Source organism: Prunus persica, chromosome G5, assembly GCF_000346465.2.
Source record: "Prunus persica cultivar Lovell chromosome G5, Prunus_persica_NCBIv2, whole genome shotgun sequence".
Classification (NCBI taxonomy): Eukaryota; Viridiplantae; Streptophyta; class Magnoliopsida; order Rosales; family Rosaceae; genus Prunus; species Prunus persica.
This window is the reverse complement of record NC_034013.1, coordinates 2,171,049-2,193,364: the sequence shown is the minus strand read 5'-3', so window position 1 is coordinate 2,193,364 and position 22,316 is coordinate 2,171,049. Positions and strand designations below refer to the sequence as shown.

General features: G+C 39.0%; 3 protein-coding genes across 5 annotated transcripts; 1 reads left to right on the top strand and 2 right to left on the bottom strand.

The window, feature by feature from the left end:
• LOC18776812 (tankyrase-1) lies at positions 4,496 to 6,456 on the top strand. The gene is made up of 2 exons (XM_007209458.2): positions 4,496 to 4,761; positions 5,673 to 6,456. The coding sequence occupies exons 1-2, from the start codon at positions 4,622 to 4,624 to the stop codon at positions 6,271 to 6,273; spliced, it is 741 nt and encodes a 246-aa protein (XP_007209520.2). The 5' UTR covers positions 4,496 to 4,621; the 3' UTR covers positions 6,274 to 6,456.
• LOC109949253 lies at positions 6,841 to 10,174 on the bottom strand. The gene is made up of 5 exons (XM_020564404.1): positions 9,536 to 10,174; positions 8,938 to 9,033; positions 8,804 to 8,852; positions 8,198 to 8,329; positions 6,841 to 7,124 (listed from the first exon to the last, which is right to left on the bottom strand). The coding sequence occupies exons 1-4, from the start codon at positions 9,905 to 9,907 to the stop codon at positions 8,241 to 8,243; spliced, it is 606 nt and encodes a 201-aa protein (XP_020419993.1). The 5' UTR covers positions 9,908 to 10,174; the 3' UTR covers positions 6,841 to 7,124; positions 8,198 to 8,240.
• On the bottom strand, positions 11,472 to 14,177 carry LOC18776454 (probable polyamine transporter At1g31830). 3 transcript variants are annotated; one of them, XM_020564824.1, is made up of 2 exons: positions 13,698 to 14,177; positions 11,472 to 13,243 (listed from the first exon to the last, which is right to left on the bottom strand). In XM_020564824.1, the coding sequence occupies exon 2, from the start codon at positions 13,236 to 13,238 to the stop codon at positions 11,775 to 11,777; it is 1,464 nt and encodes a 487-aa protein (XP_020420413.1). In that variant the 5' UTR covers positions 13,239 to 13,243; positions 13,698 to 14,177; the 3' UTR covers positions 11,472 to 11,774. The 3 variants fall into 3 exon arrangements, with proteins under 3 accessions (XP_020420413.1, XP_007209988.1, XP_020420414.1); XM_007209926.2 differs by having other exon boundaries at positions 11,472 to 13,232; XM_020564825.1 differs by having other exon boundaries at positions 13,780 to 14,177.

The window sequence follows — 22,316 nt, the reverse complement described above, 5'->3', positions numbered from 1 at the left end:
TAAAAATATGTCAATTTAGCACATAAACTAAATGAATTCGCTAATTCACCCGTTAAATTTAAGATGATTTTATCCAAAGTTCCATCAAAATTCACAAGTGGAACATAATTGAAGAGTAATATAGTCATTCCAACACTTTCCCTACCAATCCTCATCTTCCCTAATAGCTTGACACCAAAATAAAAACATAGGAGCATGGTAAGAGATTTTGAAGTTTCATGGGCCCTGTCCGATATTGTTGTGATTATAGCATGGCAAGTTACTAAAGTTTCTTTTGTTGGTAAAGCCCTTTTTTTTTTCCTTCGTCTCCTATTAACTGGGGACTTCCTTCCTTTCCCATCTTGGGTAGATGTTGGTTGTTGTGGTTGACCATTGGTCTATTAGTAATTTTGTTGTAACTTTTTGTTGGGCAATATTGTAGTTTTTCTTTTCTTGTAATAGATTTAACCTTATCCGAAATGAAATATACACATATGCTACAAATCTAACTTTGGACGAATGAGAAGAAAGAAAGAGAGAGAAACAAAGAATGATAAGAAGGAAAAAAAAAAAAGGAAGAAGGAAGAGAAAGAATTAGAGAGAGGAAGAAGAAGAGAAAAAACTAGACAGAGGAAGAAAGGGAAAAGAGAAGGAGAAAGTTGGAGAAGGAAAGATGAACAAGCCTGCGTAAGAAATAGGAAAAGAAGGAAGAAAAAGGAAAAGAAAATGTATTTGGGTTAGAATGACTATATCACCCTCTAGTTTTGTCCCACATGAGGCTCAAACGTGAATTTGGACGGAACTTTGGATGAAATCATCTTAAATTTAACGGTAGGGGTGAAATTAACGAATTCATGTAGTTTGGGTGCTAAATTGGTAATTTTTTAGTTTACGGGGTAAGTTCGATTAGGGTGATAGTTAAGGGGGTAAACAACTAAAAATCCTATTAATAAACTAGTTTACTAGATAAAATCTCCATATACCAATGGGAAGAACGAGCAAGGTGGAAAGAGACATCTAGACAACAAGGTGGTCGACAAAGGGAAGGAGATTGGAGTTGTTCCAAATGGAGCCAAGGGCGAGGAGCAGAAGGATAAGAAGAAGTTCTCGGGTTGCTTTCTTCGCCAAGGACCCCCCGTGTGAAGAACTGTCCGAAGAGGTAGAACTTGAATGCAATCATGACTGAAAGAGAGGGAGGTGCTGAAGAGGGCAGCAATCTCCAGGTGAGTCCAATGATTTTATTGAATTACTAAGAGTTATCCCACCAGAAGATCCTTTGGGAGAGGATGCGATTGAGCAACCAATGTTGTAGGTCATTGAGGTGTTCATGGATATGTTTGTCATGGAACCCTTGGAGATTTTCATTGATGCTTATTTGGTGCATGGGGGTATGCTTATAGAGGAAATTGAAAACATGGAGTCGAATTGGTGAATTTTGGGCTAGAAGAGATGCAGTTTGCGGCGTTGGCGCATTGCCTTGATACTTTGAGGTTCTACTTGCTAGATAGGAAGTATGTGGCAAGGACTTGTGTGCTGCATAGTCACATGTACAATACAGGTACCATTCGACATGACTTTAGCATTTATGTGGATATGCTAGATGAGTTTGATTTCGAGTTAGCCTATATGTCCACAAGGCACAAGGACGTCGAGGAGTGGTTTGATGAGTTGGTGGCAAATGTGGCCCAATATGTTTCTTTGGCTTCGGACCCTTTGAAAAGTGAGTCAGAGGATGAGCCATAGGTAAGCTCAGAAATTGATAGCATTATAAGGGATGCTATGTTTAGGAAAAGTAGTGAAAACCTCGATGCTAAGATGGAGCCGCAGTGGAAGGATAAGCCTATGATGGAGTCTAAGGCCGAGATAGTTGTGATCTCAAGTGACGACGAACAAGAGCCTATGGAATAGCCGAAGATGGAGGTGATCCTAATTGAGTCAAGTGATGATGAGTCTATGGAGGAGATCAATGGTGAATTGGTTCAAGAATAGCCAAGATATGTTCATATAAACAAAGGCTGCCAGGGAGTTAAGTCGACGAGGGCATCAGACTCTTTTGGTGGGGGTGCTTTGTAAGACCCTTAGCAAATGGCATAGGCCATTGCATGGTTTTGATGTTTTGCACCATGCCAAGGCAAGCGAAGCGTGTAGTGATGGTGCATGCTGGAAGCAAGACAAGGTCGGAGGAAGGGAGTTTTGGGCTAAGAGTAGGCAGCCAAGACTTTGGCATAGCATGGGTACGTAGCCAACGCCCAGCATGCGCAGCGGGAAATGGTAGGCAAGCAGCAGCACAGTAGCCCTCAAATCATGCAAGGGCTCAACGCAGACTAGGGCGCAGCACAGCAGCGCATAGCTCATGCAACAGCAACACTATTGAGCAGCGTTCGGGATGTGGATAAGTGTTGGGGCAAGTGTGGGCGGTTTACATGGTTGTGGCTGCATGCTCCAAGTAGTGGGGAGATTTTCAAGGAGTGAAATTCAGCCTCAAGACATAGTGGGCTGTTGAGTGGCGCCAAAAGTGGGTTGGACAGGTTTTGTGATAAGACTGAATGTCTACGTAGCAGATCTAGGGGATGCCAACTTTGCCTTAGTAGATGGGAGTGTCATCTACATGTTTTATGCCTATAATTACCTTGAGAAGGTTGAGTTGAGATACCGAGTGATGTGGTAGTCCAACAAAAGTAAGAGCTTGTAATCCTTTGCTATTTGAGAGAAATAAAAGGCTAGGAACTTTGCCCGTATAATGTGTGTGAGAGTTGTCCTGCGTAGGCAAGTCTTACTTGGGTGTGTTGGCATTCACTTGTTCCGATACATGAAATTTGTAGCCTCACGAGTTGGAGGTAGGAGAAGGCTGACTTAGGAGGAGTCTAAGTGCCGAGCAAGGGTCAAAAAATTAAAGGTGTTTTTCACCCGTGTTACACTCACCATGGTGGAGATTGTTGAAGTTGGCTCGCTTAATTATGTGGAAATAGGAAGGAGAAGCAGTAAACGACATGTTGTTTTCATAAACGACCCATTGTATAATACCGAGAGCAACAGCCATGAAGTGTTGGAACGATTTGAAGTTACTGTGTAAAGAGACCGGTCACAAGTATTGGGCGACCGGTAGCCACGTGTTTTCTTACTTGGCTTGTTTTGTCATTTTACAAGGGTTTTGGGTATTTTGCTAGCCTATTTGGGCTAGGTTAAGTCTTCTATTCCTATTAGGATTGTACTTAAGTCCTTTAGTGCTAGGTTTTCATAAGATGAGAAGAGAGGAGAATTCAAGAGTGAATTTTCGAAGGAGAAACACAAGACAGAATTTAAGAGTGAATTCTTGAGTGTTTACAAGGGCATCAAAGGGTGTGAGCAATGGTGAGAGAAAAGAGATCTAAGGTTCTTGTGAGAGCTAAGGGGGTTCAAGATTGTAACCAAAGTTGTTCTTACATACTAGTGAATTTCTCGAGTGGATCACCAATAGGACATAGGCACGAGGCCGAATCTCTATAAATCTCTGTGTTCTTGTGTGTTTGTTTTATTCTCTTCGTGGTGTGCATGTTTTATTCTCAAGGAGTTTGTGTGTGTACCATCGCATAGTCCATCAACGACAAGATCTTGAAGTGTTTTTGCACAACACCTATACCAATAATGCATAAGTTTGTGATGTTCACTGCTATTCAGAGAGTCATCAAAGTATAAACAACATTAGAGTTGTTGACTGTCCACTAACCTGGGCTCTCTGAATGTTTTTATGCGTGAACCACCTGGACTTGATTTTCATAGAAATCTAAAGAGATCAAAACTTTTGTTTTAGTCACTCAGAGTCGGAGAATCCGAGAGAGGATAGGGAATTGATTGTGTTGGAATAAGGAACATCTTTAGGTAGCATGGGTATGGGAATTAGGGTATTGTTATATTATATTATATATTTGTTAATTAAAAATAATTATATCATTTATTGAGCTGGGTTCAGAATGGGTATAATAATACCGTTTCCGGCCCAAAATCTCCCTACTTTAGAGCAAGTCCAGCAGCAAGAGGTGGACTCGGGCTGGGGGGGGGTGGTTTGGGAAAAAAATGGGTTTCCAGCAGCGTGAGGCAGCCCGGGCAAGAGGTGGGGGCCACGAGACTGGGCTGGCCCGAGGGCGAGTTCGGCCCGAGCAAGCGCCCGAGGGCAGTGACGTAGGAACCCAAAAATCTTATCCGAAAATATTATCCAAATTAATTGTTTAAGTAAACAAAGTTGTGAAAAAAAACAAAAAAATGAATAGTATTTGTCATGGCAAGCCTAAACTGTTGGAAACACACTTTACTTGAGGGGGCTAGGGCAGCCACTATTCACTAGGGCTTCCCTTGCCATGGCAAGGGGCTAATTGGTGGAAATACTCTTAAGAGCGGGACCTAACCTGACGGGAGAGTGAAGTCATTAAAAATTTGAAAGGCTTATTTTCCATAATAATTAAAAAATAACTTGATAATTAAAAAAATTATGCACGTGCCAGCAAATTCAACTGTTTGTTATATTTTTTTAATTTAATTTTTGCCACTTCTGGAAGAAGAAAAAAAAAAACAGAAAGAAAATAGTAGAGGGTTTCGCGTTTCAGACATCTTGCAGCACTCAAATTCAATTGTTTTTGGGAGCCTCCGCATACTGGTGAGAAGGGAAATGGGAAATCCACAGAAGTCGAGTAGTTGGAGCCAAAATCTTCATACAGCGGCAAGGTCCGGTGATCTAACTGCAGTACAGTCAATTCTCAGCTCCAATCCTTTGGCCGTCAATTCTAGAGATAAGCACTCCAGAACTCCGTATCCTTCTTTACAAATCTCTCTCTCTCTCTCTCTCTCTCTCTCTCTCTCTCTCTCTCTCTCTCTCTCAACTTGATGAAGATTTTATATTTTTCTTTCCTTACAAAAATAAATGTGGCAATGCATTTTTTTATGTTCCAAATGAATTCTTCTTCCTATGATTTGTTATTTCCATGATTGTTTTTCGAGAAATATTTGGTGGTATGCTTCAGTTACTCGAGGAGCTCTTGCCTCTGAGAAAAGAGCCCAGTAACCAGTTTCGGGTTAAGTCGTTATACATTTCATTTTTTATTTTTTATAATTAATCAGGAGGGTTTAGCCCTATACATTTCATTTTAAAAAAATTAACCATGAGGGTTTAGCCCTATACAACAGAAAACTGATATATGCAGTGGGGATCACTTGGATTAAAAATTCTATAAAACAGTTTTAATTTGTTTTTTGTTAAAATATGATGCCATATAACATACAAATGATGAGTTGTTTTATATTAAGTGTAGCTGCAAAAATGTGTTTCAACTTGTTTCTTGTCTTTTGAAAATTTCACCCATCTGATATTTAGTAAATGTGTGATTGTATTTCTCATCCGGTATCTAGAGAGTGTCTGATATCTTGCTGTGGTAAGGGATGGCCGAATCCATTCCACAGTCACCCGAAAAAGATGTATCTAGTCACGACATTATTCATGGGATTTTAATTTGTGCTTGCTTGACTAGTTTCACTTTGGAAATAACGTACTACGGCATTTTTGTTGAATATTTATTCATCGTTGAAAACTGTTTATCGTTTTAGTCTAAACCTCGAAATCACTTGGTTCTGCTGTTTTTTTGTGTTGTTCAAGTTTCGACTTCCTACCGTTCACAATGTAGAATTCAAATTAATGTTTCCTTGACAAGTGATCTTGATCAAAGACTACATTTAGCAGCATGGTCTGGGCAAACAGAGGTGGTGAATTTTCTGTGTAGCCACAAGGCTGATGTTGGTGCTGCTGCTATGGACGACATGGGTGCTATACACTTTGCTGCCCAAAAGGGACATTTAGAGGTTGTTCGCACTCTCCTTTTATCTGGGGCTTCTGTCAAAGCTTACACTCGTAAAGGCCTCACTCCACTGCATTATGCTGTTCAAGGGGCCCATGTAGAGCTTATCAAGTATTTGGTAAAGAAAGGTGCAAATCTCAGTGCGAAGACAAAAGCAGGGAAGACCCCTCTTGATCTTGCTAGCAGTGACGAAGTCCGCTCGTGTTTGAAAGAGTGTGAAAGGTCATCTGAGAAAGGAGGTCTGAATGAAAAACAGAAAGATGAAGAATCTGATCCAAAGACATCCCTGCAGGAAGAAGTGAAATCGGAAGGTGAAGCTGCAAATTCTGGGAATGATAAACCGGCTGAAGATGAAAGTCTGAAGAGGAAGGCAGAAAAAGATGATTCTGAGGAAGCGTCAGGGGAACGGAAAAAGCCACGAGTTGTATTGAATCATCTTCTAAGTGCTGATGATACGCAAGACGAGGAATGAAGCTTCTAAAGGAGACTAGTATGGTAGAATGACTTTAATCAAGCAGCTAACTGCTGTACTGACTCATATCAACATGTAGCTCTTTGTACTATGTTATATAATTCCATCGGTTCATGATTGTTGTAAAGTATATTGGTTTTTTTCTTTTCTCCCATCTTTCCAATTGAAAACTTGTTCCAGTCATTCTCTGTTTTCTTTGAATTTGCTTGCCAGCATGATTGTGTCATGTCTTGAATTGGTTTCACGGTCAGGACAGGGTAATATAGTGTCTACTCAGTCATTCATGCCTCATTGTTGCAAAAGCTCTGTATGTCACACGGTTGCATTTGGCAACTATTTTTTTCTGGAATGCTCAAGTGATTGGTATTGCCTTTGCCGAACTCAAAAGTTGTAGCTGAGATGGTCGTTCAACTTTAAAATAGGAAATTTATTTGGCTGCATTTCATGAGAAACCATGGGATTCTTGATGAAACTGAAGAGTTGGGTGTTGATTTTGGCAATTAATATCGTAAATTTTAAGGTACTAGATCAATGGAATTTACATAAAAATTCAAAAAATAATTTCCGTAGAGTTCGAATATCTATCCAGCTCTGATATTATCAAGGAAGCTAAGCACAGGTACAAATATACATATATATTCATCGTGCAAAAGCATAGTACGGGTCCAAATATGTACTGTAATAGTCAGCCAGAACAATGAATTTTTGTTTCATCACATAACAAATGCTATGAAATTCAGATGCTGCTTAGTATTGAAACCGCAAGATGGTCAAGAGTATTATGTTTCTAAATCCCTGTCATCGTATCAGTCTGAAGTAGAAGATCGGAGATCCTTCTCCACTATACATCCCTGAAAACATAACCCAAGAGATAATGTAAAAGCCTGAGTCTATGGAACTAGGAAAGCTTGTCATGAAGGTATTACTCCAAAATATGACATCTGCGACTAAATAAAACCAAAATAAATGGGAATGTGAAACAAAAATCTGAAACTGTAACCATATGTCTAAACAAAGAATACAAATAGAACATAGAGACAACAGTCCAATTGCATATCTACTTCATCTGGCGAGATGATGAGCTGAGAGTACTATAATTCATATAAATGTTTTTGCAGTTTATAATTCATATAAGCATTGCATGCAATGCAGTTCCAGTAAAGGTCTTAACTGGCTCAGTCGAGATGGTATCAAGGCTGCAGGTTAATTGTCGTACTCCTTACCCGAACTTAGTTGGACATATATAAGATTGTCATACTTCTTATCCAAATTTGGTTGGGGTTATACAAGTAAAGTATTCTGCTTATGAGACGCCATATCTGCTTAATCGCATTTACTAGTACCAGAACAAGAAATTTGCACAACATACTTATTGGCAATGGGTACGTATAACAGTTATACAAGAATATAGTGAAATCTTAACCTCTGAAGACAATTGGATCCATCAATGTTCCTCCAAAATGGAACAATCATGAGCATCCCAACTCCTTTAGATACAGTAAAAGGACATGTCTCGAAAAAGAAATTAACCTAGCAAAGTACAATTGTCCTGCGTACCATTGTTCTGGCGATAGCAATTTAATGAAAACATGGGAATCTGCCAACAAAACATTAATATGTCACCTGGTTCTATAGGTTTTCTTTCTTTGTATTCATCTTACAAATGATTTTGAGATTGTATCCAGGTTATCTATCTCCAATATTTTAATCATAATACTCTACGACTAATGAACTACCTTCGCTCTTCTTTCTTTCTTTTTTTTTTTTTTTTTTCCATTTTCAAATTTAGTGCAGGTTGTAATGAATGTGAACTTATGTATAGAATATGAAATAATGCGAGACAGAGTAACCAGAGATGCTTAACAACCCAGACCACTGAATAATCCCACCACTAGTAAACGGTATTAAACAGTAAAGCACTCACCTAAAATTTCCGGTGGATATCATATGGCATGAACAATTGATGGCTAATTTGTTGAAATCCCGTAGCGGCTCCGAAGAGCATCAATTGCTTTCTCAAAGGACTGTGAAAACTCAGTGATGGATGTTTTGCAAGCTGAAAATATGAATCAGACGTAGAATGAATCAGAAGTAGTTTATAAATTGGTACTCAGAATGAATCAGACGTAATTTATAAATTGTTGAACTAAATTAGATTGTTGCATACTGCTAGAACTTACAAGTCAGTTTAATGATACACAGGAGACAATTTTTTATTTGCCAATCTTTTTCTTGGTTTTTTAATCTTTTTTCTCTTCTCCACAGTAATACATTATATATGACAATGTGAAACTGAACAGGTCAAAAAGCTATCCGAGCTGACATGGGAATAGAACTGATTTCCACATATGGGACACAATTAGCACTTGTCAAAGCCTCAATATGGACTCCATCTGGAGTGTTTTAACGACATGGCATGTTAATCAATAAGGATGTTGAGTCCAAACTCCAGTATAGCATTAGTACCAACACGACCTATACGAAATCTTATACTTTAAGCAGGTCAGATAGATTTAAACTGAAGACATACCACGAGAAGCAGTGGTCTGTGCATCTGCCATGAACTCTGCATATGAAGCCTGAGAAAGAAGCAGTAGGTTGTTACACTCAATGAATTAGCACTAAGGACATAGAATTAGAAGGAAGGATAGAAAAAAAGGATACCATCATTGCTTCCCGACTTTCGGTAATCCTTTGGGTCATCTTCTTGTATTCCTTGTCTGTCTCATCCAGCACTTGCTGACATGCTTGACTTTGAATCTAGTAACACAGAAAGCCAAATAAATTGGCGAAAAAATCCCTGCTCTAAATTCTAATGCTCCTCTTCCCTCTACTAGCACTACTACTAAACTCACATCAGACCAAACCTTGAAATTGCATTGAGAATTTCTTGTCATCAACATATGGAATTGATATGAAATTGAGATTAAATCACCTTAAACTTGCCATTATTTGGCGAAAATTCAATTTTCTGTTCTCTTTCTTTCTTGTAACCACGTATAATCAGGAATTCACTAGATTACATTTGTTCTACCAAACCTTGTAACAGTAATGAGATTTGACTGCTTTCAAATGATTATCAAAGCAAGACTACATGAACATAAAATTGTTATTATTTGGCGAAAATTCAATTTAAAATATTTTTCTTAGATATTTTTCTCAGTAACCAAACAAACAATAGTTCATCAATCAAGAAACTCAATCATGCAAATAAGTATCAAATCAGTACAACAGGATATCAATTCCAGAGAGAGAGAGAGACCTTGAACCGCTTGTGGAGGCGAGAATGAGAGGAATCGAAATCCTTGAGGATCTCAGAGTGAGAGCGATCGATGTGAAGCTTGAGATCGCGAAGGCGAGAGGAGGCGAGGTGCTTGAGATCAGGAATCGAAGCCAAACTATTGGTTTGAGGCGATTCCATGAGCGCTGCCACAGAGGCTGAAGGTCCTCCGATGGCTGCTCCGACAGTGACAGTCGTCCTCTTGCGCTTGCTGCTGTTATTGAAAGTCGCCGATTTGGGAGTAGTTTGGTTTTCAGGAGAAGAAGCTACTGGCAACGACGGAAATGGCGTTTCCAGAAACTTCGCAGCTGAAAACCTCCGACTCCGACTTCCACTTCCACCGCCTCTTTTCATTGCTCAGTCTCTCGGGTATCTTCTTCTTCCTTCAGTCTTTTTGTGTTTGAAAATTTCTAATTTTCTAGGAGCGTAGGCTTGGCGCCTTGGCAGGTGGCTATATATGGGCTTTTTTTTATTTTTTGGTCAAGAGTAGGGGTGGGTACGGTTCGGTTTGGACTGGTTTTTGTCTTAAATTAGAATCGATCCGTTACTATTCATCCGGTTTGGTTCGATTCGGTTTTAATAAAAAAAATTTCAAAAACTGTCCGGTTCGGTTTGAACCGGTTTCGGTCCAATTTCGGTTTCGGTTCGGTTTTGAACCGGATTATAAAAATTATTTTTTAATACAATTCTCAACTGAAATATTATTTTTTTACTTGAAAATTAACAAATTATTCAATTTCATATAAAAAATAAATATTAAAGTGAGAAAAGAGAGATATTTTGACATTGAACTTGGATAAATATTAGGTTTTTTTTTAATGAAATTAAAAATATAGCATTAAATATAAATATATATTGTAACTATATATTTTTTTAGTTTCACCGGTTCGGTTCGGCCCGGTTCGGTTTTTGAAGATATGGAACCGGATCCGGAACCGGTCCAAACCGGTCTGGTTCGGTTTTTGACCGGTTTTTGACTTTTTGGTCAACTCGATTTTTTTTCGGTTTGATTCGGTGTGGTTCGGCTCGAATTTCCGGTTCGCCGGTTTGAGTGCCCACCCCTAGTCAAGAGCTATGTATGGGCTTTATTTTGCACATTTTGGGAGAAAGACCTGTACCCGGCTCTCAAGAGATTTTACCAACCTTTTGTTTTTTTTGTTTTTTTTTTTGTTTTTTTTTTTCGGTGTCTAATATTAGATTGGATTGGATACTAAAACTATGATTCTATTTATGTATTACATTGTTTTTATTGGGGGGACCTGGTTTGATTCTAATGCCTGGCAGTTGTTTTTATTTTACTAACTAAAACTATGATCTTGATTTCAATCTTTTAATGTGTTACATTGTTCATCGGGAAATATAGATATGTAGGAATTTTATTTGTTGTTGCCCTAGGCCTCAAAAAACTTAGGGTGAGCTCTGCTACGTTGGGCAATACTTTGCTTAACAGTTTTTCGTTTTCTAAAACCATGTGTAAAATGTGGATGGTTGCCATAATAAGAAAACGTGATATGAAACTTTATAGTGTGAATTTTTAAACATCTTAAAGACATTTTGCGTGAATTCTTATAGCAATGGATAGATACTCGTCAATGCGGAGCATCAATTGAGGAACCCCTCAAATAAGTTTATGTGAGAGATTCCTTTGTGCAGCCCATCCACATTGTATTTTCATAATCTGAATCAGGTATTCCTTAAACGATCATCCCAGTAAAAAAATCACTTAAATCCGAAATCATTTGACCACTCAAATGATGATTGTACTTTTAATGTTTTCTTGAATTATTAGGATCGTCGATTGTTGATCACAACTAAATGTCTTAATAGTTTCAAATTTTGCTAATTTTTTGCATGGATTTTGCATGTGTTAATACATAGAGCGATTTTTGTATGAGTCCATTACAACATGCCAATCAGATAGAAAACAAATAACAAAGGCATTAGTTAAAATTGCATCAAAATCTAACTGCGTCTTACATTTCAAAATCTCTGTCAATATGTGACATTGCATCAAAATCTACTCAAACCAAATTCACATATTGCAATAGAGAATTAATGGCAATTGCTATGCACTTGAGCAAGGAAAATGCATATAGGTTAAGAGCAACTACTGTTGATCAGATACACCAACATGAACACGACCGAAGCTAACCTTACTGCCTTGGGAGATGAACACAATAGTAGTGAAAGTACATTTGCCTTTCCATGTTTTGAGGACTTACTAATCTATTAAGGAGTTAACACTCCCCTGATTAGCACCATGAAGATCTGGGAGGTCAGTGCTGGTAGAAAACTTGATCCACTTCTTTTTCTCCACATACATAAGACATGGCTGCATCACAAGGCCGATCATAATGGCTCCGACGCTCACAACCACCACCTTGAGAGTAGAAAATGCCAAAACTGTACAAATCAGTATGGTTGGAGGAATGCACAAAAGAATGGCTCCAACTGTTCCAACAGGTATCTTGTAAGGCCGAGATGCTGCCGGGTACTTCACTCTTAACCGTATAAATGATAGGAACTCTAGAATCATTCCAAAACAGTACAAGAAGTTTTCTGCAGCTACAATCTCTTGAAAGCTCAGCCAAGATAGAAAAAGGACTCCAGAAGCTGAGAACAAAATGCCGATCACTGGGGTTCCATAGCGAGACCTTTTAGCGAAAAACTCAGGCAGCATACCTCGTTCTGCCATCCCAAGAAGTTGGAAGGAGTCACTGCTCATTTCAGCCACAAACATCCCCATATTTGACATTGCCGCAGCCCCTTGGATCCACCATCTCAACCAAACTCCCCCAATAATTTTAGCAATATCTGAGAAGTATCCATCAGTCCACAACTCTCGGTTGAGGGGAACAGCCCCGGTACCAGTTAGAAGAGGGAACAAATACCCAACAACAACCAAAATCAAGGCACAAAACAGAGCCTTCGGTAGAGTTTTCTTTGGGTTTTCTACCTCCCCTGCAAGTGTACTTATCGAGTCCCAATAATTTAGATTCCAAAAGAGAGTGTTCAAATACAAATTCCAGTCCACACTATGTAGATTTACCACTAACCATCTCGAAGGCTGCAACTTGGGAATTGCCACAAGTCCCATAACCACAAAAGGAGTGAGTGAGAAAACCCCTAAAAGAACAGCAGCCCATCCCACAATGGCTAAACCCCTATAGTTCATGTAAGTGAGCACCGACGTCAAAACCAACACGGCTATGATTCTTGGAAGGCCACCACCTAAAGCTGGGATCCCCGACTTCAAATAGTCCAGAAACAGAACTGGGTACAGAGCATTATCAATAACCCCACTTAGCCATTTCATCCAGCCCTGCTGGAACCCCCAATAGGGACCCAAAGCCGACGAAACCCAAACTACATAACCGCCAGCCTCAGGGAACATGGTACCCATCTCTGCGGTAATTAAGGCCTCGGGAACACTCCAAATGAGTGGAAAGACCAAGAATCCGAGAAGGGCTAGAAGGGGGCCAGCAGCCTGGACACTATCCTCAACCCCAAATGGTCCCCCAGAAACCTCATAGAAGATGAGGAAGACAAGGGGCAGAAGTGAGACTTTCTTGAAGTTATCTATCCTAGGGGAATCCAGTTCACCCACTGAAACATATGCATCACCATTGCACTCTCCCATTGCAATGGAACCTTGCCTATTCTCTGTGGTTCTCAGATTCTGCATTTAGTCTGGTTTTCAACACAATAATATTAACTTCAGTTTTTTGTTGGCATCAATCTCAAAGCAAACATAAAAATCTCTTACATGTAGAATGAAGGGGTTTACAATTTAAACAAACTGATGAGCAGTATACATTCAACTAACAAATGGGTATTCTCAGTAACAAGGATTCACACATTAATCATTCATGCATATACAGAAAAGAGGAACTTTCAATCAAACACAGTAAACTTCACAAGTACAGATGAGACTTCAAAAGTTCAAAGAAATTGGATGCTTGAACAAAATACAGGTTTTGAGTTATTACAAAAACGACTTAAATAGCTAATGAGATTATCTTTGAGTATTTACAAGTTAAGGCAGAGGATGACGAACACCAAAAGATAAATCAATAAAATAAAAATAAAACATTGGTGAGACTGAGGAGGGAAATAGAAGATATATTATGGAAAATGGACAAACCAGGAATAGGAAAAGAAGGAAAAAATTCCAGCTGGGTTGCGGAACACAATCTCCGCCATTAAAGAACAAAGAAAGCTCGAACCTTTGCACCTCAGCGGCTCAGAGAGAGATGAACGATAAGTCAGCCGTGCAGGTGGGCTGCGAGAAAATGCAGATAATAGAATATTTTCTATTTCATTTTTGCTAAGCGAATAGGAATATTTTCTATTTCATAGTGCGTGCACGCCAAGTTTTTTTTTTTTTTTTTTTTTTTTTTTTGGGGGTCAGTCCCACCTCAAGGTTCATTGCACCTCAAGGTTTTATAAATAAATAAAAAAGCAAAAAGCAACATTCAAAAATTCTACCTATGATGGTTGAAAACTTGAACACATGAAGGAAAAGACGATGAATCCAATCAAAACTAGCGTTGAATATTATTACTAAAAGAAAATTGGAGCTTTGCAAAGTTGAAGGGATCTGATAGCTTAATAGATCATTAAAGCTCTGACGATGAAGAAGAACTTGCATGTCACGAGGATAACATTGTTTTGTTATTTTCATCCAATTACGTTCCGTCATGCGGAAAAATCATCCCACGTGACGAAAAATGATTAATCAAAATAATAGCAAAACAGTGTTATTCGCGTGATAGACAAGTTTTTCTGATAACGATAACCCAGAGTTGTTGTGTAACTAAATTGGTAACAATTAAAAAATCTATTATTGGAGTTTGAATTTGTTGCGATTAACAACTGTATCAAGATAAACATCAACCTTTAAAAACTAAAGGAAGCTATTGATGTTGTTGGCACTCACAATGGAAGTGCCAAAAATTAAAATGGGACTGTTAGAATTGTAACCCACAAAGAAAACTTTAAAGACATTTATTATTAGAGTGTGACGGGTAGGTAGGTGAGATTAGGATTCGTCACTAGGCCGAGATAGGTCAGGTTAGGGTTGCCTGGAATTTTTGGGTTTGGGTCAGGCTCAGGCTAGGCCTCATGGGCTTTTTTGAATTTTCAAGCCAGACTAAGGTTTCAAATGTCAAGGCATGGGCCTGCCCAAACCGGACCTTTTTTACTTTTTATTTTCTTTTTTGTACTTTTTTTTGTCTAAGTCTTTTATAAATTTTTATTACAAAGGAATAAGAGCATCACTACCACCAAGGCATTAGAGCACCACCGGCAAGGATGAGGAGTTAGACAAATTGAAAAAATTGCAACTTCAAATTTGAGAAAATAAAAGAATGAGAGCACCATCACCAGAGGAGTGAGGATTTAGACATATTGAGAAAATTGAAGCTTGAAATTTGAGAGAATAAAGCCTGACAAGTTAGAAAATTGAGTGAAGAAGTATAGCATTTAATTGGGTATTACATTTATGGGTGGGCCGTGCCAGGCATAGACAAGCTTAACCAAGTCATGGCTAGTCGAGCTCAAACTGGCCGGACTATGAGCCGGCCCATGATTTCAAACCCTTAGCCCAAGCCCTATCCAATCTTAAAGAGGGCCGAATTGTGTGGGCCTAAAAAACCGGTTGGGTCGTGTTAGAAATATGCCCTTAAAGTCAACTAGTTATGTAATAGTTAGAGTTAAGGACATCTTTGATAAAAGACTTATTATGTTATCAATGGACAAGCAAGGTTGTTTTATACATTAAATAATCCTATATTATCTTTTAATATGTAGAACAACAATGGTCCAAGGAATAAACAAGTGGATATGAGAGCTATGTAATGAGATTGCATGCATGGAGACTTATCATCATCCTTAAATCCTGAATATGTTCCTAGTCATAGTAATATTGATTGGACGTCAATATTCCGCAAAGACCAATACACACAGTATCGTCTCTATATGCAGGGAATGACAAGGTCTCAAGTCATTAAGTGTGGAGACACAACGATATATGTGTAGGTGCTTGTATAAGAACAAGTACACTAAACGTGAACCAACACATGAGTTGCATCATGGAAGCTGGAACTCATAAATTGCAATGGTGCAAACTAATCCTTAGACCTGAGGCATCATAGATGTTTTGTGGCTATGTTGTTAATCTTTGAGGACACTATACGGTCATGCTGAATTAGGCATAGCTTAAAAGTGCTCATCAGGATTCTCAATAGAGTCATGGAAGCAAATGAATATATAAAAAGGAATCTCTACTGTCAATAAAGGAGAAGGAACACTCCAAGATATGATTTGTCAAATCTCTGTGCAAAGTAGTGTATAAGACTTGAAAGAAGAAGTCTTCAAATCTTACCAGGATAATCATATAAAAGGAATGATTCACATTAGGATATTGACAATCGAATTCCATGATCTAATAATGTGAATAAGGAGTATTCACATAGAGAATGATTCAATTGCACGGTCATTCCAAGTTGAATAGGTTCTTTCACAACGTCTTATTTAGCTCGGATAACCGTAACTTGATGCTAGGGCACAACCATGGTTTGTGGATGTCCTAAAAGATTTCAATTAACCTTTATTAATAGGAAGAATTTAATTGTGGAATTTAATTCATATATCATCTCTCAGGAGTTGAGTCAACCTGCTACCTTGCTAAAGGAACCTACAGATCTGCACACCCAAAGAATGTGATTAGAGGTACAAATGAGGAGACACAAGTCAATGGTTGATAATCAAATGTCAAAGTCAACTGTCAAAATTCAACATGTTGACCGGAGCAATTGACCAAAGTCAAATAGTTCGACCGGGTCAATTAAGTAAGACTATAATTATAATTTAACAGGTAAATTATAATTAAAAGATTAATTATGGAATTAATATTGACATATAGAAATATTGGATTGGACTTTTAAATATAATTTAAAAGGAAATGGACAAAATAGCCCAAAAGGCTATTGGGCCCAAGGGATAAGTGGCATAAGATGACATGGCCCATGGACCAAATGGAGTCCCAAATACCCACCCAATTGACTTTTGTGTCGTCCTATATAAGCTAAGTGTTGGAGAAAACCTAGTTAGGATTTTTAGTTTCCTACTTTGGTTGATGAGTGATCATCTATGTATCTCATCTTCCATAAACTAAAAATTGGTCCAATCAAGTAGACTAACATCCATGCTTCTTGATTGCCTTCTCTTCATCTCTAAGAGCATTTGGTGTGGTAAGGTAGATGACTCCAATCTTGGAGCCTTAAGGTGAAGGAGTCAAAATCAAGAGAAACAAATAGGCATTTCCAACAAAGGTGTTCATTCTTGAGAAATCAAGAAAATGTCATCAAGAGTAAAGATCTATTCCCTTTTTCTTTTTTCTATTTGTGTTCAAAGAGACTAGGCTAAGATACTTGGTTTAAAATGAAAAAGGTTTAGCTCAACTAGTATAAACAAAATGAATCCACCATTTAGAATGTTTTTGTTGTATAAGTTGTGGCCAAAGTTCATTTCTTAAGCATTAAATGCATGTTTCCTTCAGGTCAGACTTTGGCCCATTATTCTTTGGGCTACCCACTTCGGCCCATGAGCCACATGCCAAATGGTGATCCCTAGATAAGATAAAGACCTTTGCTTTGGTAAATATAAAGAAATTGTTTCAATGTTAATTTAGTTCTAAGTAAATAATATTTTAAAAGAAGTTATAAGTAAAATTAGACAATTTTTTGGTGGGAAAATGAAGTAGTTTCTTTATTTATTATTTTCAAGAATTATTTTTTATACAAGCGATATTAAGAAGGGAATAACCTAAGACCGGAGATGCAGGAATAAATGCTCTTACCTTTTTCAATAACTTTTTAAAGTCCTAACAAAATAGAAATTAACTAATACTTGTTTTCTCTTTTTTGGTAGAAACAAACTGATACTTTTTGCTTAACAATATTTGAAAGTCAGGTCAGTCCACATTTTTCACAAAAATAGCTACCGTTTGTTGGCCTGACTTGTGGATATTGACTTACTTTCCTTACACACCAAGAATTCCTATTATAATTGTAATTGATTTACTTTAATTCCTGATTTCCTACTATAAATAGATTTAGGAATTTATTATTTACTTGCCCATTCAGGTTTCGTTGTATTATAAATATGACCTCCTACAAGGAGAAGAATACACAGAAAATTCCCACAAACAAATATTCTCTCATAATTTTCATATTTTAGCATGGTATCAGAGCGGCGATCTTGGAATTGCTGACTCTAGTTTCAAAACCCCGCCGCCGCTATGAGGGTTGATGATTTTTTCAACCCTCATGGAGGTAGCACCAGCGACTCCTTCTCTCATTCTCAACCAACCATCGTTGAGTTGAGTGTCCAGATGGCTCCGCCCTTACAGATGCAGACTTTGACCCCGAACCCGATCCAGAATCAGGATCCTCTTTTAACGACCCCGACCCCGACCCCGACTATGACGACGACGACCCCGACCCCGACTCCGAAGACGACCCTGACCCGCACTCCGATGATGACCCCAACCCCGAATTTGTCTATGATTCAGACCCCGATCCAGAATCAGGATCCTCTTTTGACGACCCCGACCCCGACTATGACGACGACGACCCTGACCCCGACTCCGAAGATGACCCCGACCCCCACTCCGATGATGACCCCAACCTGGAATTTGTCTATGATTCAGACCCCGATCCCGATTTTGACTCCGACTCCGGCCCCGACTTAGGCTCAGATTCCGATCCAAATTCCTACTCAACCTGTATCCTATGCTTCTTCCGTTGCACAGATTATGACCTCTAGACGAACGACCCCGACACATGGACCAAATTGCGCATATTGTGGTGATCCGAGACACACTTGTGAAACTTGTTTTACATCGCATGGCTACCCTGATTGGTGGGCTACTCTTATAGATCGAGGACAATGCAATATGACCCGTAATGGTCCTGGTTATGGATTCCATACTTCCGATAAGATTGATTCCAAGAGCTGGATAATTGATTCTGGTGCAACTGATCATATGACGTTTGATCCTGATGATTTTCTGAATACTACACAACCTCGACGAACCTATATTGCAAATGCCAATGGTGTTACTTATCCTGTGACAGGGGCTGGCACTGTTGCACTCTCATCCTCTCTCACACTGTCTAATACTTTACTTGTTCCATCTTTATCCACTAAATTGTTGTCAGTTAGTCAGCTTACTGAACAATTGAATTGTTGTGTACTCATTTACCCGAGTTTTTGTTTGCTTCAGGATATTCACACTAAGGAGATTCTTGGTCGTGGTACTAAGAGAAGGGGGCTATATTATGTCGATGACTTCAGTCCCGGCGTGGCTAACAGTGTGACACATCCCTTTGATAGCAAACGAAAGCAAATCTGGTTGTGGCATCGTCGATTGGGACATCCGTCTTTTAGTTATATGAAGCATCTTATACCAGATTTATTCTCAAGTTTCAAAGACTCCGACTTCACATGTGATACTTGTATTTTGGCCAAGAGTCACCGTGTGCCCTACCCGTTGAGTACGAACAAGTGTACTACTCCGTTTACATTAATTCACTCGGATGTCTGGGGACCTTCGCCTATCACTGCTCCTTCTGGTGTTCGATGGTTTGTCACATTCATCGATGATTGTACACGAATGACATGGCTTTATTTGCTGAAGAATAAAAACGAAGTGTTTTCCCGTTTTCAGTCCTTCCACAAACAGATGAAAACTCAATTTAATGCTCAAATTCAGATTCTTCGCTCAGACAATGGTGGAGAATTTGTCAATCATGACTTTCAGACTTACTTCCAACAACATGTAATTATCCATGAGACGACTTGTCCTCAGACACCGCAACAAAATGGTGTTGCTGAACGAAAGAATCGACATCTTCTTGAAACCACCCGAGCACTTCTGATTGGCGCTCATGTTCCTCGCCATCACTGGGATGATGCTATTGTCACTGCAGTTCACCTGATCAACCGCATGCCTTCTGGTGTATTGACCTTTAAAACTCCTTTACAGGTGCTTGCGCAACACAGACCTCTGCCCTCTGTTTTGGTACTCACACCCCGAATCTTTGGATGTGTGGCTTTCGTTCATCTCCACAAAAATCAACGTAGCAAACTTGATCCCTGTGTGCTTCGTTGTGTTTTTGTGGGTTATGCCACTCATCAGAAAGGTTACCGCTGTTATCACCCTCCTACCCAACGAACCTATGTCACTTTGGATGTGACTTTTCTGGAATCTGAGCTGTTCTTCCATGACCCATCATCCAATTCTGCGCTTCAGGGGGAGATACAAAGTGAAGAACAGAATTGGAGCAACTTGGAAAACAAAGAAATTCTCCTATGTACAGAAATGATTGATCATCCCGAGTCTGGAGCACGAGATTACTCTCTGTTGAAAAGTGACCAATCGCCCATTCATAGCGATCAATTGCCTGACCCACCTGATCCATGCGAAGATATTTCTGATCCGAGTCCCACACCTACAGACAATACAGAACAACAAGATGAAGACCCCCCTTCTAACTCAACAGTACCAACAGACCAATCTCCTGAGAATATTCTTGAGGTAACTACTCCTACTAGACTTGTGCATTTAGATGATAAAACTATTGGATATCAATTACCTTTCAGGCAAAATCGTGGGAAGCCACCAAACCGTTATTCACCGGATATTGGCAAGACATCCAAGTATCCAATTGCAAATCATGTATCCACTGAGAAGCTGTCTGAACCACTCAAGGCTTTTGTGCATCAGTTGTCTGCTATCCATATTCCAACCAAGGTCTCTGAAGCATTGAAAGATCCTAAGTGGGTCCAAGCTATAAAAGAGGAGATGAAAGCTCTTGAGAAAAATCAGACTTGGACATTGGAGACTATACCACGAGGAAAAAAGACTATCGGATGTAGATGGGTGTTTACTATAAAACACAATGCAGATAGATCTATCGAGCGATACAAGGCAAGACTTGTGGCAAAAGGGTACACACAGACCTATGGTATAGACTATGAAGAAACTTTTGCACCAGTTGCAAAGTTAAACACCGTCAGAGTCTTATTGTCCCTTGCAGCTAATTTGGATTGGCCACTACACCAGTTTGATGTAATGAATGCTTTTCTACATGGCGAACTCACGGAGAAGGTGTACATGGACATTCCTCCTGGATATAATACTACTCAGACTGGAACAGTTTGCAGGTTACGAAAAGCATTGTATGGATTGAAACAGTCACCACGTGCATGATTTGGACGGTTCACCATGGCAATGAAGAACAATGGTTTCAAACAGTGCAACTCAGATCATACTCTGTTCTTGAAACATAAAAAAGGGAAGGTAACAGCATTAATAATCTATGTTGATGATATGATTATTACTGGGAATGATAAACAGGAAATATCACAGCTACAAGACTATCTGGCTACGGAGTTTGAGATGAAGGATCTAGGTGGACTCAAGTATTTCTTGGGAATTGAGGTGGCTCGATCGCAGCAAGGCATATTTCTCTCTCAAAGGAAATATGTCTTAGACTTGTTGACAGACACAGGAATGCTAGATTGTAAACCTGCGGACACTCCTATTGTTCAGAATCATCATCTTGGAGAATATCCGGATCAAATTCCAACTAATAAAGAAAGATACCAAAGGTTAGTGGGAAGATTGATCTATTTGTCACATACTCGACCAGACATTGCTTATGCGGTGAGCGTTGTCAGTCAATTTATGCACTCTCCAAGTGAAGACCACATGAATGCAGTTCTTCGGATACTTAGATATTTGAAGTCTGCACCTGGAAAAGGACTTATGTTCTCAAAGCATGGTCATCTAAATATTGATGGTTATTCAGATGCAGATTGGGCAGGTAATGTAACAGATAGAAAATCCACATCGGGTTACTTCACATTCGTGGGAGGTAATTTGGTGACATGGAGGAGCAAGAAACAGAATGTAGTAGCTTTATCCAGTGCAGAAGCCGAGTTCAGAGGCATGACTAAAGGGATTTGTGAACTTTTTTGGTTAAGAAAGTTGCTTATTGAACTCGGGTATAAACCTACATCCACAATGAATCTTTTTTGTGACAACAAGGCTGCTATAGCCATTGCATAGAATCCGGTTCAGCATGATCGTACTAAACATGTTGAGGTGGATCGACACTTCATCAAACAGAAGCTTGAGGCTAAAGTGTTTCAGTTTCCTTTTGTGAAATCCGAGGATCAATTGGCGGATATTTTGACAAAGACAATTTCCAGTAAAGCATTCCACAATTCACTAGATCAGTTGGGCATTGGCGACATCTATGCACCAACGTGAGGGGGAGTGTTGGCGTGACTTGTGGATATTGACTTACTTTCCTTACACACCAAGAATTCCTATTATAATTGTAATTGATTTACTTTAATTCCTGATTTCCTACTATAAATGGATTTAGGAATTTATTATTTACTTGCCCATTCAGGTTTCGTTGTATTATAAATATGACCTCCTACAAGGAGAAGAATACACAGAAAATTCCCACAAACAAATATTCTCTCATAATTTTCATATTTTAGCACCGTTCTGGGTTTTCTCACAAATAAAGCTACCATTTTAGTGGTCGAATTTCAGGATTTTGTTAACAAAAAGTGAGAATAAAAAAAAACTAAATAACATTAAAGAAGTGTACAGGTGTCCAGGTTGTACGTGGAATCCAATCTGTCCACGTCATTAAGCTTTTAAGAAGTCATTAGGGAC